General features: G+C 43.1%; 1 protein-coding gene across 2 annotated transcripts in view; it reads right to left on the reverse strand.

Annotated features, from left to right (window-relative positions):
• The window catches only part of WIPF1 (WAS/WASL interacting protein family member 1), a 73392-nt gene that overhangs the window by 15519 nt on the left and 37498 nt on the right, over positions 1-20375 (reverse strand). For both annotated transcript variants that reach the window (XM_044427042.1, XM_044427043.1), the window contains exons 2-3: positions 6317-6404; positions 113-242 (exon numbers count right to left, since the gene is read on the reverse strand). In XM_044427042.1, coding sequence (XP_044282977.1) covers positions 113-242; positions 6317-6367 — 181 coding nt within the window. In that variant the 5' untranslated portion in view covers positions 6368-6404. The remainder of the gene's footprint in view (positions 1-112; positions 243-6316; positions 6405-20375) is intronic.

The following is a 20375-nucleotide window of genomic DNA, read 5'->3' on the forward strand; positions in this document are numbered from 1 at the left end:
AAATCACTGGAAGGTTCCCAGTGGAAGATTCATGTGGCCTGGTCCCCCGCATGCATTTCTGTGAGTTAGAGCTGTGTTGACAACCTATTAAAGGATAGACAGAGACACTTACTGTCAAGGACTGGTGCGCTTCTGTCATTGGTAACAGTCTTTTTAAGCCTTTTCCCTTTGGTAATATCAGTCAGAAGAGCATTTCGTCCTGCCTGCTCCGATCTACTTAAGGCAGGCTTCTCTGTATTCGCCTGTAAAATACAGAATTAGATATCATTTAGAACAGGAACAGAAGCACTAACTACAATGTAATGTTGAAGTAGGAACTGACTTTCATTTCTTCACTGCACTACAACATTTTGCCTTCCTTCCTTTTGCCATTTTCCCAAATAAACTTTCTTTATATGCACTGACAGTTGCCTTTACTGGATTAAAAAGGATATTCCCCTGGAATTTCTCACTAAAATCTTCCCCGTGTCCACTTATTAAGATACTCCTTGTTTTAGGCAAATGAATCTAAAGTCCCCTTTTTATAATTTCTAGAGCTTGGATTAAAGGGAGGGGGTATGGGATCTGCCACACAATCACACTGTTTCACTTTATGCTTATTATAACTCCCATGTTATAGCCATTCACAGTCAGAGAGGATCCGCAGGATGTAGCAGTTAGATAAAATTTTATTACATAAAGATAGTCTCCTTGAGTGCATTGGTAATAAGTGGTTTTTAAAAGTGAATTTTGTAAACTAATTTGGTTAGGGGAGGAATTATTTTTTACAAGAGTAAAAGGGGGAATTTTCAAGTATTGCCTCCAATATGGGTCCCAGCAGGGATGATGTTCTGTACTGTTCTGCTGTCGATGTGGGAATCAGCAGAGAAAAATCACGTGGGCCTTTACTAGTCCAACATCAGTGTGGAAACAGCCGGCATGGCAGAACAAATGTCAGGGCCCTGAAGCTCAGCCTGGGCACCTTCATTCCTTTTTCTTTTTCCCCACAACATTTTTACTGGGCATGAATCTGGTGGCACTCACTTTGCAGCAAAACAATGCACCTGCTAAGGCAGTGGCTGTCCACCATTTTAATTTTACCAGAATGCCTCTGGATCCTGCCCAAACACAGGAAAGAGACCAGTCTAGGAAGAAGGAAAGCAAGGCGATGCTAGCTGCTGTTCTCCACCACTTACTGGGGTAGCCCACCAGAGTGATGAGGGGGGTCCTGAGGGCGCACCATGCCAGGGCCTCTTCAAACTTGGCACCTTCTCTGGCATGAAGGAAGCCCTGTGAGGAAGCCCTGGCATCGGAAGAGGGCTACAGGGTTTTGCATTCCTTGTGTATGGCTGTTCTTCAACTAGGAGGGCCGACACTAACATGTTAAAAGAAGGCAATCCTTCCTAAAACAGAGAGGTAGTGATTCCAGATTAGGACGTGGACGCACTCAGCAGGACAGGCTCCACAGCCATGCCCACAAGGAGAGGGCAAGGATGCAACCTACTTCTAGCACTTCTCACTTCCACCAGGAGCAAGGCTTTTTGTAATGGCCTTAATGGCCCATTCCAGATCGAGCCACTCCAAAGTGCTTTGTTTTACAGCAGGGCACACTATCTTACCAAAATACATTTCGTCCCAGCTGCTGTGATGACTGCAGGTAAGAGCAGAGGGGAACAGCCTGGCAGATGACACCAGCGTTCCAGTACCAAAAAGGTACTGGCGCAGCATCCCTGAGAATCCACCATTTTACTGTGTCTCTGAATGAACAGGAACTTGGATGCCTCATTCACTTTTTAAGAGTGTCTTCATACATCAGTCAGTGAGGAAAATGCAATTCTTTTAGTTTGCTATTTTGGAAACGTTCCTTCTCCTGCTCCTACACACACACACTGAACAGAGAAGCTCATTTTCTAGGGACTAACACTTCCACTGTCCAAACACAGGATTTCCTGGATTTATTTGAAAGGGAATAAAGTTGTTGATTACAATACTTCTTATTAAAACCACTTGAAGATGAATTTTGATTTACCACTTCAAACAGCACAGAGCCATCCCAGTTCTACAGGCTTCTGCAGCCCATATTTAAAAACTGCTGTGTATGGCTATAAAAATCTGAATTGTCTTTTGTTTGTTAAGAGAAACTCAAGCTTTTTTAAAAAGGAACACTTAATGGAAAGAAAGTAAGAAAATATTTTGCATGAGAAACATGAAAATGCTTAAATGTTCCCAGATGTTCTAAAGGTTGACTCATGCTTGTTCAAGTTTCTACTAAATAAGCATGTTCCTACCAGCCCCAGTGTAATAATGTGTGAGGTTCCTGTGATAATTTCATAGTTTTTGTCTAAATTTTGAGGGCATCATACCAACTCCCACTCAAGCAGTTTGGGTTAAGCTCTTGTTCAGGCTCATCACTTTTTAATTTTATGGTTTAGTTTAAGTTCAGACCCCAAGATTCAATTCAGATGAACTTCCAAACTATGGATTTGAGTAAATAAGATATATAGTTCAGCCTTCCTCAACCTGGAACCCTCCAAATGTGTGAAATGCAACTCCATAGTTCTGCAGCTGTGCAAATCAGCAAAACTGAGTTTTGCTAAAGTTCCCCAAATTCCATCTCAAACACATTCCAGAACTTGAGTCAGTATCAGATTGAGAGCTTCCCCCCATTTTTGCATGAAAATCCATACATATTTTCATATTTTTCCAAATACTGAATAAAGGATATTTGTGTACATTTTTCAATAATGAGCATTTTAATGCCCATTTTGAAATATATGCATGCTGCCCGAACTGATTATTTTGGCCTGCAAATCACACTACATTTTTCAAAATGTACAGACTTGCAGATTGCATCAGAATCCCTGTTCGAGGTGTGCCTGAGGAGCGAACTGAGTAAAATCTTGATCAAAAATGGACTGAAACAAATTTCCTCAGATGTGGTTTCCCACTCAGTACCAATCTGGTAGATATGCTAAATGCATGCAGGTGTGCATGCACTGCGCTGTCTTTATTCTGAATCTAGCAGCCAGGTGTGAGGTGGGGAAAATTGACACCAATAGCCACTTCACTCCCTGGGGAAATACCAGCTGCAGGGGAAGGGCTTTTTCACTATGGATATTGCTCAAGGGGAAGGAATTAATGCAGGCACAGAAGTCCCTGTGAACAATGTTCTTTGTTGTAGCCTCCTTTTGTTCTTTGTTGTACCCTCTTTTTGATTCATTTGTTTTATGAAGAAGGTAATGTAAGTAACAGTAATGCATCAACCAAAATTAGCTCAAGGCAAAGTCAAAATAGTCGTTTTTTAAATAAAATATCAGGGACACACACAGCTTTCTTTGTCAAAGACTTTCCTTAGGTTTCTGGCAAGGTGATGGGTAAAACAATCCTATGGGCCCCAGACGGCATCCATACAGCTCATTCTGATTTACAGATCCAAGGTGGGGAAATGGCACTGCTCTTGGAGCTGGGGGTCTACAGATTTGCCTCTTCCCCTTGCAGCTGGCACAGAAAGAACTACAGGGGCTGTTTTCCCCAGGTCACGAAACAACCTCAGGGCTTGGAAGGTTTCTAGGGGCAGGGAAGGGAGGGGACAGGTGCTGCCAAGATACAAGTAGCCTAGCAACTTCGTTCCCTCCCTCTCCAGAGTGATGCAGCTGTAGACGTGCTTTGCAAGGTGGAAGAACATGGCGGCTTCCACCCCTCCTCTCCCGCACAGGATGTCTGAAATCCTTCAAGTTCAGAGAGTTATGGGCAGCCTCACAGGACTGCACCCTAAATGTAATTTATTATGAAGGAACAAAAGGAAAACCTCTAAGCAAACAATGCATCCCACCTGTATTTCTGTTGTACATGAGAGCAAATACATAGAAATTACTACCCTCTGTCAAAAACTAGATTCAAATTCAACATATTTTTTTCATTGTAAATGAAAATTTCAATTTTTAAAGGCACTTAATGTACACGCACATTTAGTTTCGTGAAGGAAGAGTCACCATTTGGGAAGTGTGCCTGGAAAGTGCACGTTTTTCATAATTGAAACTACACTGTTTATTCTGGGTGTGCAGGGAGACAAGATGATTGTGCTCAGGAGGGAGAGCAAGGCAAGATGAGCACCAGAGTGAAAAATGGTAAATCCTGATCTTTGGGAGAGGGCAGTAGATCGTACAAAAGCACAGTTTTGCATGTGTACACCTTTGAACACAAATGCAATCTCAGGAAATTGCAAGCGTTTTGAAGGGCTATGCTCCAGCTTGTGTTCACAATTCCAAACGGGAAATGTTCACATTGTTGGTAAATGGGAACACAAATCTCGTTACCCATGGTCAGTATCCAACTTCTTCATAGGCGAGCAGGGTCCTGCACTGCTACCATTCCACAAGTTGCTAATTCCCCAGTGCGGGTTGTGCCACAAGCTTTTCTGGATCCATGACCAGGCTTGTTTCAGGTCACCCCTGGAGGCACTGCATCTCCAGTGCACAAGCAGCAGGTGTTGCTAAAGCAACAGAACAGGCAGGGCGGATTAGTCGCTCATGGCAGGTCACCACTGGATACTGCCCAATACATACAGTGAATGAAGAGACACACAGCACCTCACCCCAAAACACATGAGTCTCATGGCAACTGGATGCAGTTTTAAAGTTCCAGGGCAGATGCCTTTAAAACCTTTCAGAAATGTAGGTTAAAAATGGTGATTCTTGTAAGTTTTGTATTTATTAAAGTTTATTTATTAAAGAAATAGGAGGAAGTGAATGGAGCTGGATTGGTGTATTATGCAAAGTACCAATGGGGCATGCAACAAAATGTGTATCTTCCTTCCAAAAAGGAGTGCTGCTTTTCAGGTTTCCAGCTGGCAGTTCCTTCCAAGCAGGGCTTTCCAGTCTCCAGCTACCACCAGCTGGCACTTGATTTTACTTTTCCAACTGCTCCTCTACATTTCATGGCTTACCGGGCATTTTTACACCCTCAGGGATTCTCTTAAACGTCTTTAAACAGCACAGCATGTCCATACCTCCCTTTTGCCCTATATTTGCAAACAGTATTAACCACTTGAGTTTGCTGTCAGGAGTCATGATGCAGAAAGCGATCTTCTGATTCATAATCCCCATAGCTGGAAACTAAGTGGTATGCGGTGGCTTAGCAGTGGCTAACTTATCAGTGGTGAGGAATGACTGACAGCTCACTCCCTTCCCACTTGTCTAAATGCAAGCAAGAAGAAACAGTATGGTTTCTCTAGCTGATCAGTGTGGCATCCCATATTATCAAGACCTCTACTCTCTCCAAGCTGTTTCTGGCAAGGTGCCCTCATACAACATCAGACCATTGGCCTATCAGGTCCTGTAAAGTCAACACTGACCGGCAGCAGCTCTTCAGGGATTCTGGCAGGACTACGCCTGGGAGCCTCTGCAATGAAACATGTACTCTGCTGCTGAGTTACAACACAGACACACCGTAACCCAGAACACACTTCATATTGATACGGAATATCGTAACTGGTTCATGCAATGCGGGGCTGCATTTGAAGAAGTCTGGAAACTCATCTTGGAAGCTTAGCAGGCTCAGGCTGGGTTGAAATCTGGATGGGTGACTTGAGTCCTGCACTGAGCAGGTGGTTGGACTCCATGGCCTGCTAGGCCCCTTCAAACGAGATGATTCTATGAAAGCTCTATAAAAGAATAGGACTGTGCAGCTACTGACAAAAGCTGGTCTGTGTGCCCACATTACACCTATTTCATGCCATCTACACTGGCTGCCAGTTGAGACCCAGGCCCAGTTTAAAGTACTCGTATTGATATATAAAGCCCTAAATGGCTTGGGGTCAGGACACCTGAAGGAATACCTATTCCCATATATTCCTATCCAGTCACTAAAATCTGGCTCAGAGGCCCTTCTCAAAGAGCCATCCCCCAAAGAGGTGAGGGGGATGGCAAACAGAAGAGAGGCTTTTTGGTGGTGACACCCCACCTATGGAATAGCCTTCCTATGGAATGCCTGGCGCCTTCATGATCATCATTCCAATGCCAAGGAAAGACAGTCCTATTTTCCAGCTATTTTAAAGGTTGAAAATAATTAGTTTTATATCATTAGAATATTTTATGATGGTTTTAGTATTACTGTACCTGAGTAACTTTAAATTCATTATTTATGTAGTTATTGTAATTGCTGTATTAGATGTATTTTGTTTGTTTTTATGGTTGGCTTTATTTTTACACTGTACAATGCCCAGCGAGCCCTACAGGGCAATGAGAGTAGTTTATAAATCTAATACATACATACATGCATGCATGTACAGGATTTTTCCCTCCTCCCAGAAAACTTTAAAACTGAAATTGCAACTCACCACAGAAAAGGTTGGGGGTGGTGGTGGAGCTGGGGGAGGCGGGACAGGCATGCTCTATCCTCGAGTGGCTCTTCTATCCCTCTGAAACCTGTGGAAGAAAACGACACTCACGTGACTCTCTGGCAATTCAAGCCATATTCTGTCCTGAGGGGCAGATTTAACCTATTATACCCCCGATTTACTGATTGATACAAAATAAAAATATTTAATATTAATTATAATACCCTTAAATAAAAAGAATGAAATCAAACATTAGAACAAGTTTTAAACAGTTTTAAGAGACTAGTATATTATCACCACAAATATTGTCACAAATAAGAGACTGGTATATTGATCACAACAAATTGTGGCAAGTTCTTAGAGAGATGGGACTACCAGACCATCTTATTTGTCTCTTGAGAAACCCATATGCGGGTCAAGAAGCAACAGTGAGAACTGGACACGGAACCACTGATTGGTTCAAAATTAAGAAAGGAGCTTGGCAAGGCTGTATACTGTCACCCTGCCTATTTAACTTATACGTAGAGCACATCATGAGAAAGGCGGGGCTAGATGAATCACCAGTTGGAATTAAGATTGCTGGGAGAAGTATCAACAAACTCAGATATGCAGCTGATACCACTCTCATGGCAGAAAGTGAAGAGGAAGTAAAGAACCTCTTGATGAAGTAAAGAACCTCAAGGAGGAGAGTGCAAAAGTTGGCTTGAAACTCAACATTAAGAAAAGTAAGATCATGGCATCTGGTCCTCTCACTTCCTGGCAAATAGATGGGGAAGAAATGGAGGTAGTGACAGATTTTATTTTCTTGGGCTCGAAGATCACCGCAGATGGGGACTGCAGCCAAGAAATTAAAAGACGCTTGCTCCTGGGGAGGAAAGCTATGGCAAATCTAGACAACATACTAAATAGCAGAGACATCACCCTGCCAAAAAAAGTGCATATAATCAAGGCTATGGTTTTCCCACCTAATGAGAAGGAAGGACTCCCTGGAGGAAGGACTCCCTGGAGAAGAGCCTAATGCTGGGAACAATAGATGGCAAAAGAAGAAGGGGACGGCAGAGAATGAGGTGGCTAGATGGAGTCACTGAAGCAGTTGGTGTGAGCTTGAGTGGACTCCGGGGGATGGTGGAGGACAGGAAGACCTGGAGGAATGTTGTCCATGGGGTCACGATGGGTCGGACACGACTTCGCGACTAACAACAACAACAATATTGTCACCTTTGGCAGTTCCACACTTTTAGGAATAAAGGAGACTTTGAATAATCCAAATGCATACTGCTGTTACAGGCTACTGAACTATTGAAAATCCAGTCTTTTAACTTGCAACCAGACAAGCAGGAACAAGGCAGATAATCTACCTTGCAAGGCTGTTGCAAGACTAAAATTTGGGGTGGGGAAGAGAACCATGTATGCCACACTGAATTTTTTTTTTTTTTGAAGAAGGGTATGACAAATGGAATTTCAAGCAAGGAATGATTAAGGGGTAAAGGAATCAGAATTAATTTTTTTAGGATTAGAATTAGCTGAAAGACAAGTGCACCTTTATCTTTCTACTCCTGCTTTACCCTCAGAGTCAACAGCAAGGGAACTTCCCACAATAAAAGACATGTGCACATACTCCTGTGCCTCCATGTGTGCAAAACCAAGATCTGGGAGGGTTAAGGTGCTTCCAGACAAGGCCTTGTGGCACCATCACCCTGCCTCATTCACAGAATGCTGTGGAGGTGCACAGGGTCCAGACATTGCTGTCTTCCATTTGTAATCCTCCCGTGTTTTCCCATTATTGCATCTTCTCTTTTTCCTTGGTGCCAAAAATCCATTAAGGAAAAAAAAGGTGGAACAGCTGCAAAATGCCTGGAAGCATCCTCATAGCATGTTTTGATTTCTGATGGAGGGTATATGCAAGTCTATATGCCAGATACAGAGCAAACAAAGCATTCCTGAGAAGTGGATGGAAAGACTGTATGCTTTAAATTCTCACATGTTAAGACACGAGAGACTCCCAAACTTAATGAAAGAAGGAAGGAAGCATCAGGACTTCTTACTCCTTGCACAAAAAAAGTGGGGTAGTCTGTTATTCCATGGTGAGGAAAATACACTTCTGGTGAATCACTCATCTTTTATTCCAAATGCAGATGCTTAGCAATGCAGCCTGAGAGTTAGAAAACCCATGAGGGCGGTGGAGAGGAAATAAAACATGGCCTAGGTGATATCAAACATGATCATTCATTACTCTGAGGACCAACAGAGTGGGAAAGAACAAGATGGAAATTATGTCAAAAAATATAACTCTGTTTTGCACTCAATTATTTGGCAGGGTAGTGCTGGAAACAAATGCATCAGTTCATCCAATTTCCACTTAGGGCAGCTTCATCTATTACATTTTATGTCTTGCTATACTGACCAGAGGAGCTTTCCGGTTACAAGATTTACTCCTCTGGAGGTAAAGGTATGAAAAAATGGAAGTGAGGAAAACAACATTCCATCCATGTCAATTCCCACTAACAACATTTGATCACCAATACACTTTCACGCTATATGGAAGGTAAATGCCATCAAGGTCCACAATAGCTTTGTCATTCTCCCTCTCTCACATGTATACAGAGAGAGTCTGAAGAAAAATGATAATACAAGAACTACTTAACACAAACAAACTATGACTGTGGGAAAATGCAGGTTGGGGCTTGATCAGTAATTATTTTTTTTCCAATTTGCATGCTTAAAATTAACAACAATAATAACTGAAAAATATAGACCTATTTCAAATAACATCAGCTGAAGCTGCGAGTTGTACTCATTGCTGGCATTTTTCATCACACCAAAAGAGAAACAACCCTTCCTGTAACTGTATACCTAGGCATAAAATCTGTAGCACATTGAGCAAAATTTCCTCTTTAAAATGGTCAACAGGAAAATTAGCTCTCGGAGAAAACCACAACCATCCTGTTACAGTATTTTTTTCTCCCCTCACAGCTGCAATAGCCTGTTGAAAGGGGTCATATAGCCAGCTAGTCCTTGTCAACAAAAAAAAATTTTTTAGCTGCTCCTTTAGTAGTTTTTCTGATCAAGCTTAACTGTTTTGGAGTGATGATAAGATTTTAAGTAACATGAAGCTGCCTGGCCCAGGGTGATTACAGTTAAGGCAACAAGGTGGAGCAACTAGAGCCAAATGAGGATTACAAGCCAACCTGATTTGATATTATATGGATGCTTTTCGGGGGGGGGGGGGGAGGCCTTAGGATTCCATAGGTGAATTCTGATGAACACAGGATACAAAATATTCTGATATTAACAGGAAACTATAGAGAAGGCTTGCTCTACCTTGCACCCTCCAAATTTATTGGGCTAGGATTCCAATCATCTTCCAGCTAGCCCACTGGCTGGGAGTGAATGGAGTTATAATCCAACACATCAGGAGGAACCCAAACTTATGAAATTTTTAAAGATTTCCCTAAATGGATAAACCACAGAGTGGTACAACTTGCAGTTTTGTGTAGATAAGTCCACACTCCAAGTATTTTTGTCTTGACTTGGTATCAGCTATTTTGTCTAATACAGAAAATATTTCACATCAGGAAGTTGTGTTAAACCTTTTTTCACTTGAGCACACATCTTGATTTTTCTTGCTGTGTCTCCTGAGGTCCATCCACACTTGCCAGATTTCATCCCTTGCCCAGTTTTTGGTCATTTCCTCTTTTCCTTTTAAGAGCACATGTTGGCAACCTGCCTTGACATGGGAAGCACTGCAGAAGCTGGATTAAACTTTCTAATTTTGGACAGAAACCCTGCCCCTTTTTTCTGGCATCTTCATGTCAAGTGGGGGAGTGGGGGAAGCCTGGCCCAGCTTGATTTTAGCCTTTGGTACCATCCAGGCCAATGTATATAGCTATGTATTTTATTTAACATGTATATACCACTGCACATCTATATGTGAGGCACAGTTACAACATGGGCAATGACAGCAGAGCTGTGGCTGCCAGAGGGAGCCTTCTCCTGCCTTCACCAGAAACCCAGTCATAGTGCATGCTTCAATTTGAGTGGGGTCCCAACAGTCATGCAGAAAAGCCTTTGCTGTCTTTTGTCAATCAAGCTTCTTTTCCCTCTCCTTGTACCTCTCACTGGCTTCAAGCCTAACTGTGGCTTGTCATCTAACTACTCCAACCCAGAATATCTGATGAAAAAAAGCAAGTGGCTTCTTTGGCTAATAAGGATGGGCCAACACTGGCCCATGATGAAGTCAGGCAACCTATCATGCAGGCCTACCCTGATCCTGCTCATTCTAAGAAAGCTTTCACATGAGCGCCTGGGAAGCTAGTTTTGAATACCTCTTGTGTATTCATGCCACACGTGAACATAGTTAAATGTTGTTTCATTATCAAGATAACTTATACCCAACCATGCTATTACCACAGCAATGAGGTATGCTTCTAGTGCAACAAACCAAACATCTTAGCACATTAGCTGAAGTACTTCCTTATTTTTTTAAAAAACCCCTCATACCAGGGAGCAATTCTCTGGAAACTATTCAAGCAGGGAGGTGCAAACCAGCCAGAACTGAAAAGTCCTACAGAGAGAGGAAGCCAAGCAGGTCTTCCATGATGGGGAGTTCCGCAGTCTGGGAGTGACCACAGAAAAAGCTGTGCTCTACATAGGCCACTTCTCAACCTGCTGGGCTTCTACCATTTTGCTTATCCTTGTCCCAAGGGCAGCCTGCAAGCAGCGAAACTCAGGCTTTCCCTACTCTCCCCGAAAATCAATGGAACTAAACATCCTGTGCAACATCGTAAGGGTCTGTGATGCCAGTAAGTATGAGACGTATCAAAACAGTGGACTACTTTCTTCATACTTTCCAAATACTTAATAATTTAAAATCAAACATTTCAAATACCTCAGAGTACCTAAATTATTAACATGTTCATAAATCTCCATGCATTCTATAGGCCTTACAAACCTTCATGCTGCCGGATCGCAGGCTAAAGAGACCGCATGCACCTACCTAATCAGCCATTTTAAAGCAGCCATTCTCGAGAAGTTTAAGTGTAAATGGAACACAGACATCAGAGTAGACAGCTCACTGGGGTTACTCATTTCCTGCATGATTAATCTCCAAGTAGAGAAAGAGGAAGACTGAAAGACGGCGTAGGATTAACAAATCCCCCATAAAGCTAATAGAACTTAGCAGGGGTAGGGGGAGAATAAGTCAATAGTTTCAGAGCCAGCATTTTCCTGCCCACTATTTTTGCCCCTTGACATTAATAAAAAGTAGAGCAATTTAATGGAGCCCACTCAAGCGGAGCTGCTTGCATGCTTCTGCATGGCGGGTGGGGGGAAGAGAGGAAACAAAAATGCTGAACTTCACCAGACAACTTAAGTAACATAACTCAACAGCCTAAGTAACATGAGTGAAGTAACCAAGAAGATTCCAGTGGGGGAAGTTACTTACTGTCCCATTCACTACTCTCAAAAGAGCAGCCCTTTAGGGGAAAGTGTGGAAAGGCCTTCTACATTTCCATTGCTGAAGTACAGAAGAAGGGGTGGCTGGGAGGTGTGCCTAAGAGCTGCTCTGCTTCCTTCATGGTAAGACCTTTCCCCAGTGCATACAGACATCAATGACAGGATAGAGTGCTTGGCATTGCTGAGTTGGGGCACAAAAAGAAAAACCTGTTTTGTAAGACTGCTGTGGAGACCACCTTAGGTGCATTTCAATGGCTATACTGAGTGCTTTCAGATTATACTTTTATTGTGCCATCCTACTACCTAATCTATGGAATTTTATGGGAGGTTCAGATGTTCCTGCTTCCCACTGCATCTTCCATCCTTTTTCTTAGCGCTGGGAAATCCAATAAAGAGAAACAAATGGAGTAACTGCAAAATGCATCCTTACTGTTACCCTAGGATCCCTCCATCTCCAAGCATTCTGTGCATACTTCAAGAGAGGGTTTGATGCTATCACCATGAAACATGCCTCAGGGTGGGGGGGGGGGATGATTTCAAAAGCAGGGCCTCTCCAGAAGATCTTAAGATCTAGACAGTTTCACATGAGAGGTGTATCCTAGTCCCAAGCTGTATAAAGCGTTGCAGATAATAACCAGCACTGTGAATTCTGCCCCGGAAACAGAAGACTAGCCAGTGAACCTGCTGAAAGAAGGAAGCCACAAGAAGGGAACTTATTTATGGCTGGGTGTTCTGTTATACCAGTGTAGTTTTGGGGTGCTTTTGGGAGGGGGGTGAGAATAGTACCAACAAAAGAACATGGGTGCAACTGTTCTGTCAATATGGAAAGAAAAATGGAAGACAATTATCTGGATCTCGATCTCCAGCTTCCATATTTCTGTGATTTTGTCAGGATAACTACATGCATAAAAAATGCAACTCCATTTTGGGGTGAAGACTGCTGGATTAAACATGCAGGGAATCTTGCCCTCAGTGTCTCCGATGACTCAAAGTACAAATTAACTTTTGTCAGTTAGTTTTACAGCATGTTTCTTTTTCAGTCTCCAGCTAGATGCCATCTGTTCTACATGAAAATCAACCAAACACAGCTTTACTTTGGCAGACTTTGAAATCTTGCATAAGCTACAGAACCCCACTGAAGGCCTCACAGACTCACCCATGCAAGGCCTCCCCCGCTGGGAGGATGCCCCAACACTCCCCACTAGACATGCTGCACAGATATACCAGACCCATCCAATGGCCTGCAGCTTCACTACATGCTTCTCTGCCCCAGTGGGGGAACAGCAACAGTTTTAAATGCATGGTTCACTGTTGCCACCACAACCCAGAGCTCTGTATTTACATATCGGGGTGGCCAGCTCAGGATCACGTGGTTGGGCTGGATGGCCACAAAACACTTATAATTCTATGACCATCTGAAATTGTTGTTAGTCGCAAACTCATGTCCAACCCATCGCGACCCTGTGGACAACGTTCCTCCAGGCCTTCCTGTCCTCCACCATCCCCCGGAGTCCACTCAAGCTCCCGGAGTCCACCATCCCCCGGAGTCCACTCAAGTCCAAGGGACTCCCAGGAGTCTCCTCCAGCACCACAATTCAAAGGCCTCAATCCTTCGGCGCTCAGCCTTCCTTATGGTCCAGTTTTCACAGTCATACATTGCAACTGGGAAAACCACAGCCTTGACTATACACACTTTTGTTGGCAGGGTTATGTCTCTGCTATTTAGTATGCTGTCCAGATTTGCCATAGCTTTCCTCCCCAGGAGCAAGTGTCTTTTAATTTCTTGGCTGCAGTCCCCATCTGCGGTGATCTTGGAGCCCAAGAAAATAAAATCTGTCACTACCTCCATTCCTTCCCCATCTATATGCCAGGAAGTGAGAGGACCGTATGCCATGATCTTAGTTTTCTTAATGTTGAGTTTCAAGCCAACTTTTGCGCATCTGAGATTAAGTGTCACTTTAAATGGGGATAGAATCAACCAGGCTGCCAGTTTTTCGTTGAATGCTGACAAGGCCTTTGATGCAAAAAGCCTTTATTGGGAACTTTTGTTGGCTGCTTTGACTTTTAGAAATATTGAGGCAGGCTTGAATTTTATATTCACTTCCAAGAGAACTGTTATTAACAAGGGCTTGGGGAGGGGTGCATGGCAGGGTTTTTTCCACTTGAGAAAGGAACCAGCTTGGGATGTCTACTTTCTCCTTTGACATTTGGAACCTCTGGCTTGTACTGTTGCAACAGAATTCATGGGGGGGGGGTGTCCGTTAGAATTTAAAAGTATTCTTTACACTGATATTTTCTTTTCTTCTAAACACTCTTTGTGTCAGCAATGATGCAAGGAACTAATAAATTTGATAATTTGTCTGGTTATTACATTAATTGGTCAAAATGTGACCTAATGTCAACTGGAGATCCTATATGACATAGTCTATTAGATAAACAATTTTGATGGTACTCAGATGATATTCTTTGTCTTGGAAAATTATTTCCATGATTAACCTTAATTTAAATAAAATGATTAATGAGTCGTCTTGGGATTTAGATAAATGGACAACTTTAAAGCTGAGTTGTAGGGTAAGGTAAATAACCTTAAGAGTTATACAGTGCATTGGATTACTTATTAATTCCTTTATCTATACCCAGCAAGTATAGAATCAATGCTTTATTTCATGATTTTTTGAGGGGGTACCTCTCTATCAAGATAATCTCTGAAAAGGATGCAACTTCCAATGAAAGAATCTAGATTTGGTTTTCCAGGTCTTGTTTTGTATCAGTGGGTTTATCTGCTCATTCATACTGAATTTTGGTCTTTCCCATGTGCATCCAATCTTCTACGCTGGTCAGTTTTGGAATTTATTCTCTGGTTCCTCTCACTAGGTGAATGTCATTAGGTTCTAGTCATACAAGAATGCATAGCGTTGCTTCTGGTTTCTCCAGTTAAAGATGCTTGGTTTATAATGTCATGTCAATGACTCTTTGATCGATTTTCTCATGTTAAATTGACTTCAGGGAGCAATTCATATCTAAAAATTGGCAAGAAAATATTTTTGTAGTAGACCTGGACAGATAAGGCTTTTTTTTAAAACTTTAGATCAAACAGTGGATACTGCTGATGAGCTTTAGTAGTTTTCTACCATACATGCCAAATATGACTTGCCAGCAATAGCTTAATAGCAGGACTTGCAATTGCAATATTTGCTATATCTCAATCTGCCCTGGCCACTTATTGAGATGACAGGGCCTCTGTCATAACTATGCTATTCAGGATTTTAAGCAGGAAAGGAATTGGGAATTGGAATGTCCATTCTGGCTAATCAGTAGATACTGTTTTGGTCTCATGTATCTTGGGCTGCATCTCATTCAATAAAAGCATTTGCTTCATATCTGTTGGACACCACAACAACTATTTAATAAAGGATCGTCTAACTTGGCTAATTGCTGGTGGTGCAATGCAGCAAATGCTTCTTTTAAACATAAGCTTCAGCAAAGTTCACTGGTTGTTCCTTTTTGGAAGAAGCGATAAATTCTATACTGAAACGGTCTTTAACATTCACTGATGTACATGCTCTTTAAAATTATTTATGTATCTCATGAAAATTAAGGAACAGTCAGCTTCAATGGATTCCTTGCCCCTTCTTGACAGCCAGAAGACTGTTATTACACCGTCAGAAGGATTAATAGTCCCCTCCTATAACAATGGATTGAGAACCTTATAATGATTTCAACATTCTACCTAAGGCTTGGCATATAGATGCCACCTTCAAACAGATACTTATTTGGCTATCTGGTCAGCTTTTGTAGAAGCCTATTTATAACCACTAGCAAGTCGCATGTCATCTATATGAATTTCAGAGGTATTCGCTGTCTTGGTTATATATAGATTTATGTTTGTATAGTTAAAAAAAACCAACCAGCCCCAAGTCTACACTTCAATGAAATGGTAAGCTCAGTAAGTCTATTTTTGCTTAATGCAGTGCAAAATGAGCATTAGTTGGGTTGTTAAAGTACAAGCCAGCACATGCAGAGCGCTAGTAAACAATATAGCTAACTATTTACATGCGCAATTAAGATTCCAGCAGATACGAAGGCATGAGATATACTTCACAGCAGCATCTGTTCTTTATTATCATCAGGAGCATACTTTGCTCCCCTGCAAGAGAGAGCCATGCTGCTGGAGCAATTGAACCAAAACAGACCAACAGCCTCCCCAGATATGCTCCAACTGTGACCTTGTATTGGGGACATCAGACTGAAGTGCAAGCCTTGCATGCGGTGTGGTGCAACCTCCATAGATTTAGAGAGAATAATGATTGCCCCGGAGGCCCCACCACTGATCTGTGCTCTCAGTTCTATTTTCTGTTAACGTTTCCACTCTGCACCCAAGCACCAGCTTTATGGCTAATATGCCAAACAAAATTCCAAACTTCCAGTTATTTTAAAATAGGTCCCCAGACAATCCAGCATTGTGATTTTCAATGGCATACGTTTACAAGTAATTTAGCAATACTGGCAGTCCCCAGGTTACAAGCAAGTTCTGTTTCTGAGAAAACTGATATTTGTCTTTAAGTCAGATTTGTATGACTTAAGTCGGATCACGTCTACTCGGCCTTCCACATTCGTAGGGTTGGGGTCACAGGATCCTGGTGAAAGTGAATACCTCTAGCCCCCTCCCCCCAACTCACCTGCGCCTCCTCTTTGGAGCAAGGTAATGCTGGAGAGATTTCCCTCTCCAAATGCACAGGGCAGGGCAGGGCAGGGCAGGGAGGCATGCTTGGAGGCCTCCCTCTCTCCTTTCACTTGCTCTCTCTCTCTCTGGCAATGAGAATTTTCTAGAGTAATTTTAAAAAATTAACAGGCTTCATGGCAATTCATTCGTATGTTTGTTTGTAACTTAGACATTCGTAACTTGGGGACTGCCTGTATCAGCGAGTTCGGTCACCACCCCAACGGCCACCATCTGGTCCCCACCTGAGGCTGCTCTCCAGTTGGGAGTCTCGGTTTGACATGCGCAGGTTTTTCCAGGCCAGGGAATTCCTATTCACAGACACACCGGTCTGAACAACGGCACAGTGTGCATGACTGCTCCTCCATGTGGCACTTGGCATTCACCCCATGTCTTCACCCACTGCAGGCACTGTAGGACAAAGTACTTAATGCCCTGCCAGCTGGGATGCTGGGCACTACATTAAGGCAAAGCCCCTCTGTTCATTCAGTGATCAGAAATAATGCGGGAATTCTGCTTTCCAGTGTCCTAGAAGGGCCTGTTTGAGGTCCTGCTGGTGGAGCAGGCCAGCCTTGCAGGTCATATGTGGCCTGTGGGTCGAAGCTTCCCCATCTGTTTGACACAATGTCAGGCTTTAGACACACTGGCTCCATCTAGCATTGCACAGGGAAACTGCCTGCAACAGCCTCAGATTACATCTGCAGCTACACATTCTTATCTGCATTAGAAGAATCATAGGAAAGTTTACATCCTTCAGTCATGTTGTGAACAGCCTAAGCAGTGTAGATCAGATGAAATCATTGCAAACACTTATGCTTTCTCCACAGCACTGAACCGCATCTTTGTGCATGGGTTGGCATGCTTGCATGTGGTGGAATTCACGGCAGATCTTTGGATCTCCTGCCCTTTGTGCCCTCTCCTTCAAACCTGACAAGCTCTTTTGCAAATTTATGCATGATAAAGAGAGCTGCTTCTGCATTCCTATGCTAATTGCTCTTAGAGGGCAAGATCCTCTGAGAACATGAGACTCAGCATCAGCCTTGAGGGATTCTGTCCCTTGCAACCCTTAATCACCGTTTCCCACTGGATAACACTGAAGCAGAAAGGTGAGAAAAGGATCTGAGGTTGTGAGGAAGGAATTGTCAGGATCTGAGCTGCTCTGGTTCTGGTGACCAGAACCAGAGCAACCACCCCCAGGATGGGTCCCAGGCCCTGCAGGCACTCTCCAGCTGGGAGCCCTGGGGGAAGAGCTCTGTAAGAGCAAGCTCTTCCCTCCAGAACTGGCCTCAGCAACGCAGGTCCTCCTGTCTGCTGCTGTGCCTGCATCCTGCCTGACCTTTCCTGCTCCTGGTTCCTGCCTTGCCATGCTGCCTCAGCATCACAGGTCTTCCTGTTTGCTGTTGTGCTTGCATCTTGCCTGACCCTTGCTGGGTATCCTGCCCAGTTATCCCGCCTCAAGGTACCTGCATCTCAGCTTGTTCTCCTTGTTCCTGACCTCAGCTTGTGGCACAATTATGATTTGGACTTGCCATTAAACCCTATGTTTGGACTTGGGATTCTGTCTTGCCTCGAATTCTATTGCCTTGGCCCCAGTGCCTTTGCCTTGGCTCTGGACACCCACATCCCATTCCTGGACCCCGACAGTAATCAGTTAAAGACATGCACACACCTTGCAACAGGAGAAGCCAGAAATTACATGGGTTCAGCCATGGAAAGGCAAGCATGGATGCAGGACATGGGCATGGAATGTCAGTGCAAATGACCAAACAAGGGCTTCAAAAAAAGGTGGAAATGTAGCACTCAGAAAGAGCTACACCTGCATGTCTGTTGTACTCTTTGCAAAGAAGTCACATTTCTACAGTCTGCGGAATGTTGCAAAAGCCGCAGCCAAGTATTAGGTGACTTCACTGTAGAGGTTCCTGGTTTTAAGAACAGTCAGTCAAGAAAAAGCGGCAGTTCCAGAGCAAACACCACCCATATTTCAGGTATGGACAGAGGAGACAGTTGTCTTAATGCCCAATTTAAAACTCAATTCTTCCCTGAAATCGCCACTTCCCTGAATTTTGTAATGGAATTACAAATGCCTATAAAATGTGTGTGTGTGGGTGTTTGGAAAATAACATATGAAAATACATATTGGGAAATTTGCTTGTGAAAATGTGAATGTTAGACAAATACTGCATATATTAGAAGAAATGTGCACAATAATGTGCATACACTTTCATGCACATTAACTTCATGTCGTGTGAATTAACACTCAGGACAAACCAAACCTAAGATGAAAGAAATTCTCAAAGGTTGAAATGAACCAAATTTAAGAAGGGAAAAATAAGAAACAGAGAGACCAGCATGGAATAGATCCAGCCATCCACGAAAGTACACATTCAGCCTTGTGGTTCAACATCCCCCACTGCCCCATCCTGTACCAAAACCTCAAACATAGCCTCTCCTTTCCAGTGGCACTGTTAAGGCCAAACTCTGAAGTCCAGGGCCCTGCAGGCGAAGGAGTGTCCAACAGATGCCAGCCAGCCAGCAGACAATGGGAGCAGCAGTCATGAAAAGCCATGGCATACTGCCAAAGAAAGTGTCATAGCATCCGCCAAGGATCCAGTTGCCCGCCATCTTCACTGGAACCTGTAGAGAAGTGGTACCCGGGCTGTCTGTCGGACATGGAGGTGGCCCAAGACTTAGAAGGGAAGGTGTGCTGAATCTGTGAGTGTTGCACCTTATATAGGTCAGAAGCTTCAGAAAGAACGTCCCTCTGTATATTCTGTGCCATGTGTTTCATCCAGCACAAAGTGCTCATTCTTCCTATCTGTCGGTCTGTATCTAGATTTGCTTAATAATTCAGCTAAACCTGCAGGATAATGTTGCATAAGTGTCTGAGAAGGAACTACCAACCCAAAGATGGATCTGCTTTTGCCAGCTGCGGAAGAGTTTAACATGAAGCTGGTGTCCTCGGCTGACCCTGCAGCTGTCAGCAGACTATTGGCTGGAGGAAGATCCTACAAGGTTCAGAACTGACTTTTTTTCCAGAAAGGACTCAAAAACTGCCAACTCTCAGGGGTAGCTCTCATTGAAACAGGAGTTGAAGCTATATTTGCAAAAAGCTTACAAGCTCATCATGTACAATTTTTTACTTGAACATCATCATCTCCTAGTTTAAATCTGAATAAATTATTTGAGTGCCAACATTTATACAGACACAACAACAGCACTCACACACACAAGGAAGGTATCAGCCAGAACAGGGGATCTTCAAGGTTTTCATAAGTACTTTTTGTTTTGATTTAAGGAAAAAACCTAAAAGTTGGAGGGACAACCGCAAGAACAGCCTAATAAGAACTAGAAAGACTCATCAGTCACAGAATCTGACTAGTGGGGAAGCGTGGGTGGGGAAAGACAGGATGGAATCCCTGGAAAGGGGAAAGAGATATACAGATTGAGTAGAAACAACCATGTGATTGTCTGGAGAGGTTATTTTCTTGTTCGCACCAATAAGCTATTTAAATGTGTCCAAGGATGAACTGGGAGCTGCTCATAGAAATCAACAGAGGAAGCCAAGATTTTCAAATAACTGGGGCTGAGTATTGCAGTGTCTATCCCACTTAAAAAAGAAAACCCAAAAGTCAGCCGTACAGAGCTCTCCTCTTTCCTAACTTGGTTCTTATTTATAGTGAAGCATTACAATAAACACTCTGCTCATGCAAAGGTCAAAGATACTGCAATGCACTGTTCCCATATTGCATGCTAGAATGAGCTGTGGCTGGGAGAAGTTGGCTTGTGGCAACTCTGCAGTGTGGTTCACACTGAATACTCTGCTAGAGTTGGAAGGGCCCAATAAGTCCTTTGGGTCCAACCTGCTGCTCAGCATAGGACACCATC

This window comes from Varanus komodoensis, unplaced genomic scaffold (assembly GCF_004798865.1).
Source record: "Varanus komodoensis strain SLA01 unplaced genomic scaffold, ASM479886v1 scaffold18_1, whole genome shotgun sequence".
Taxonomy (NCBI): domain Eukaryota; kingdom Metazoa; phylum Chordata; class Lepidosauria; order Squamata; family Varanidae; genus Varanus; species Varanus komodoensis.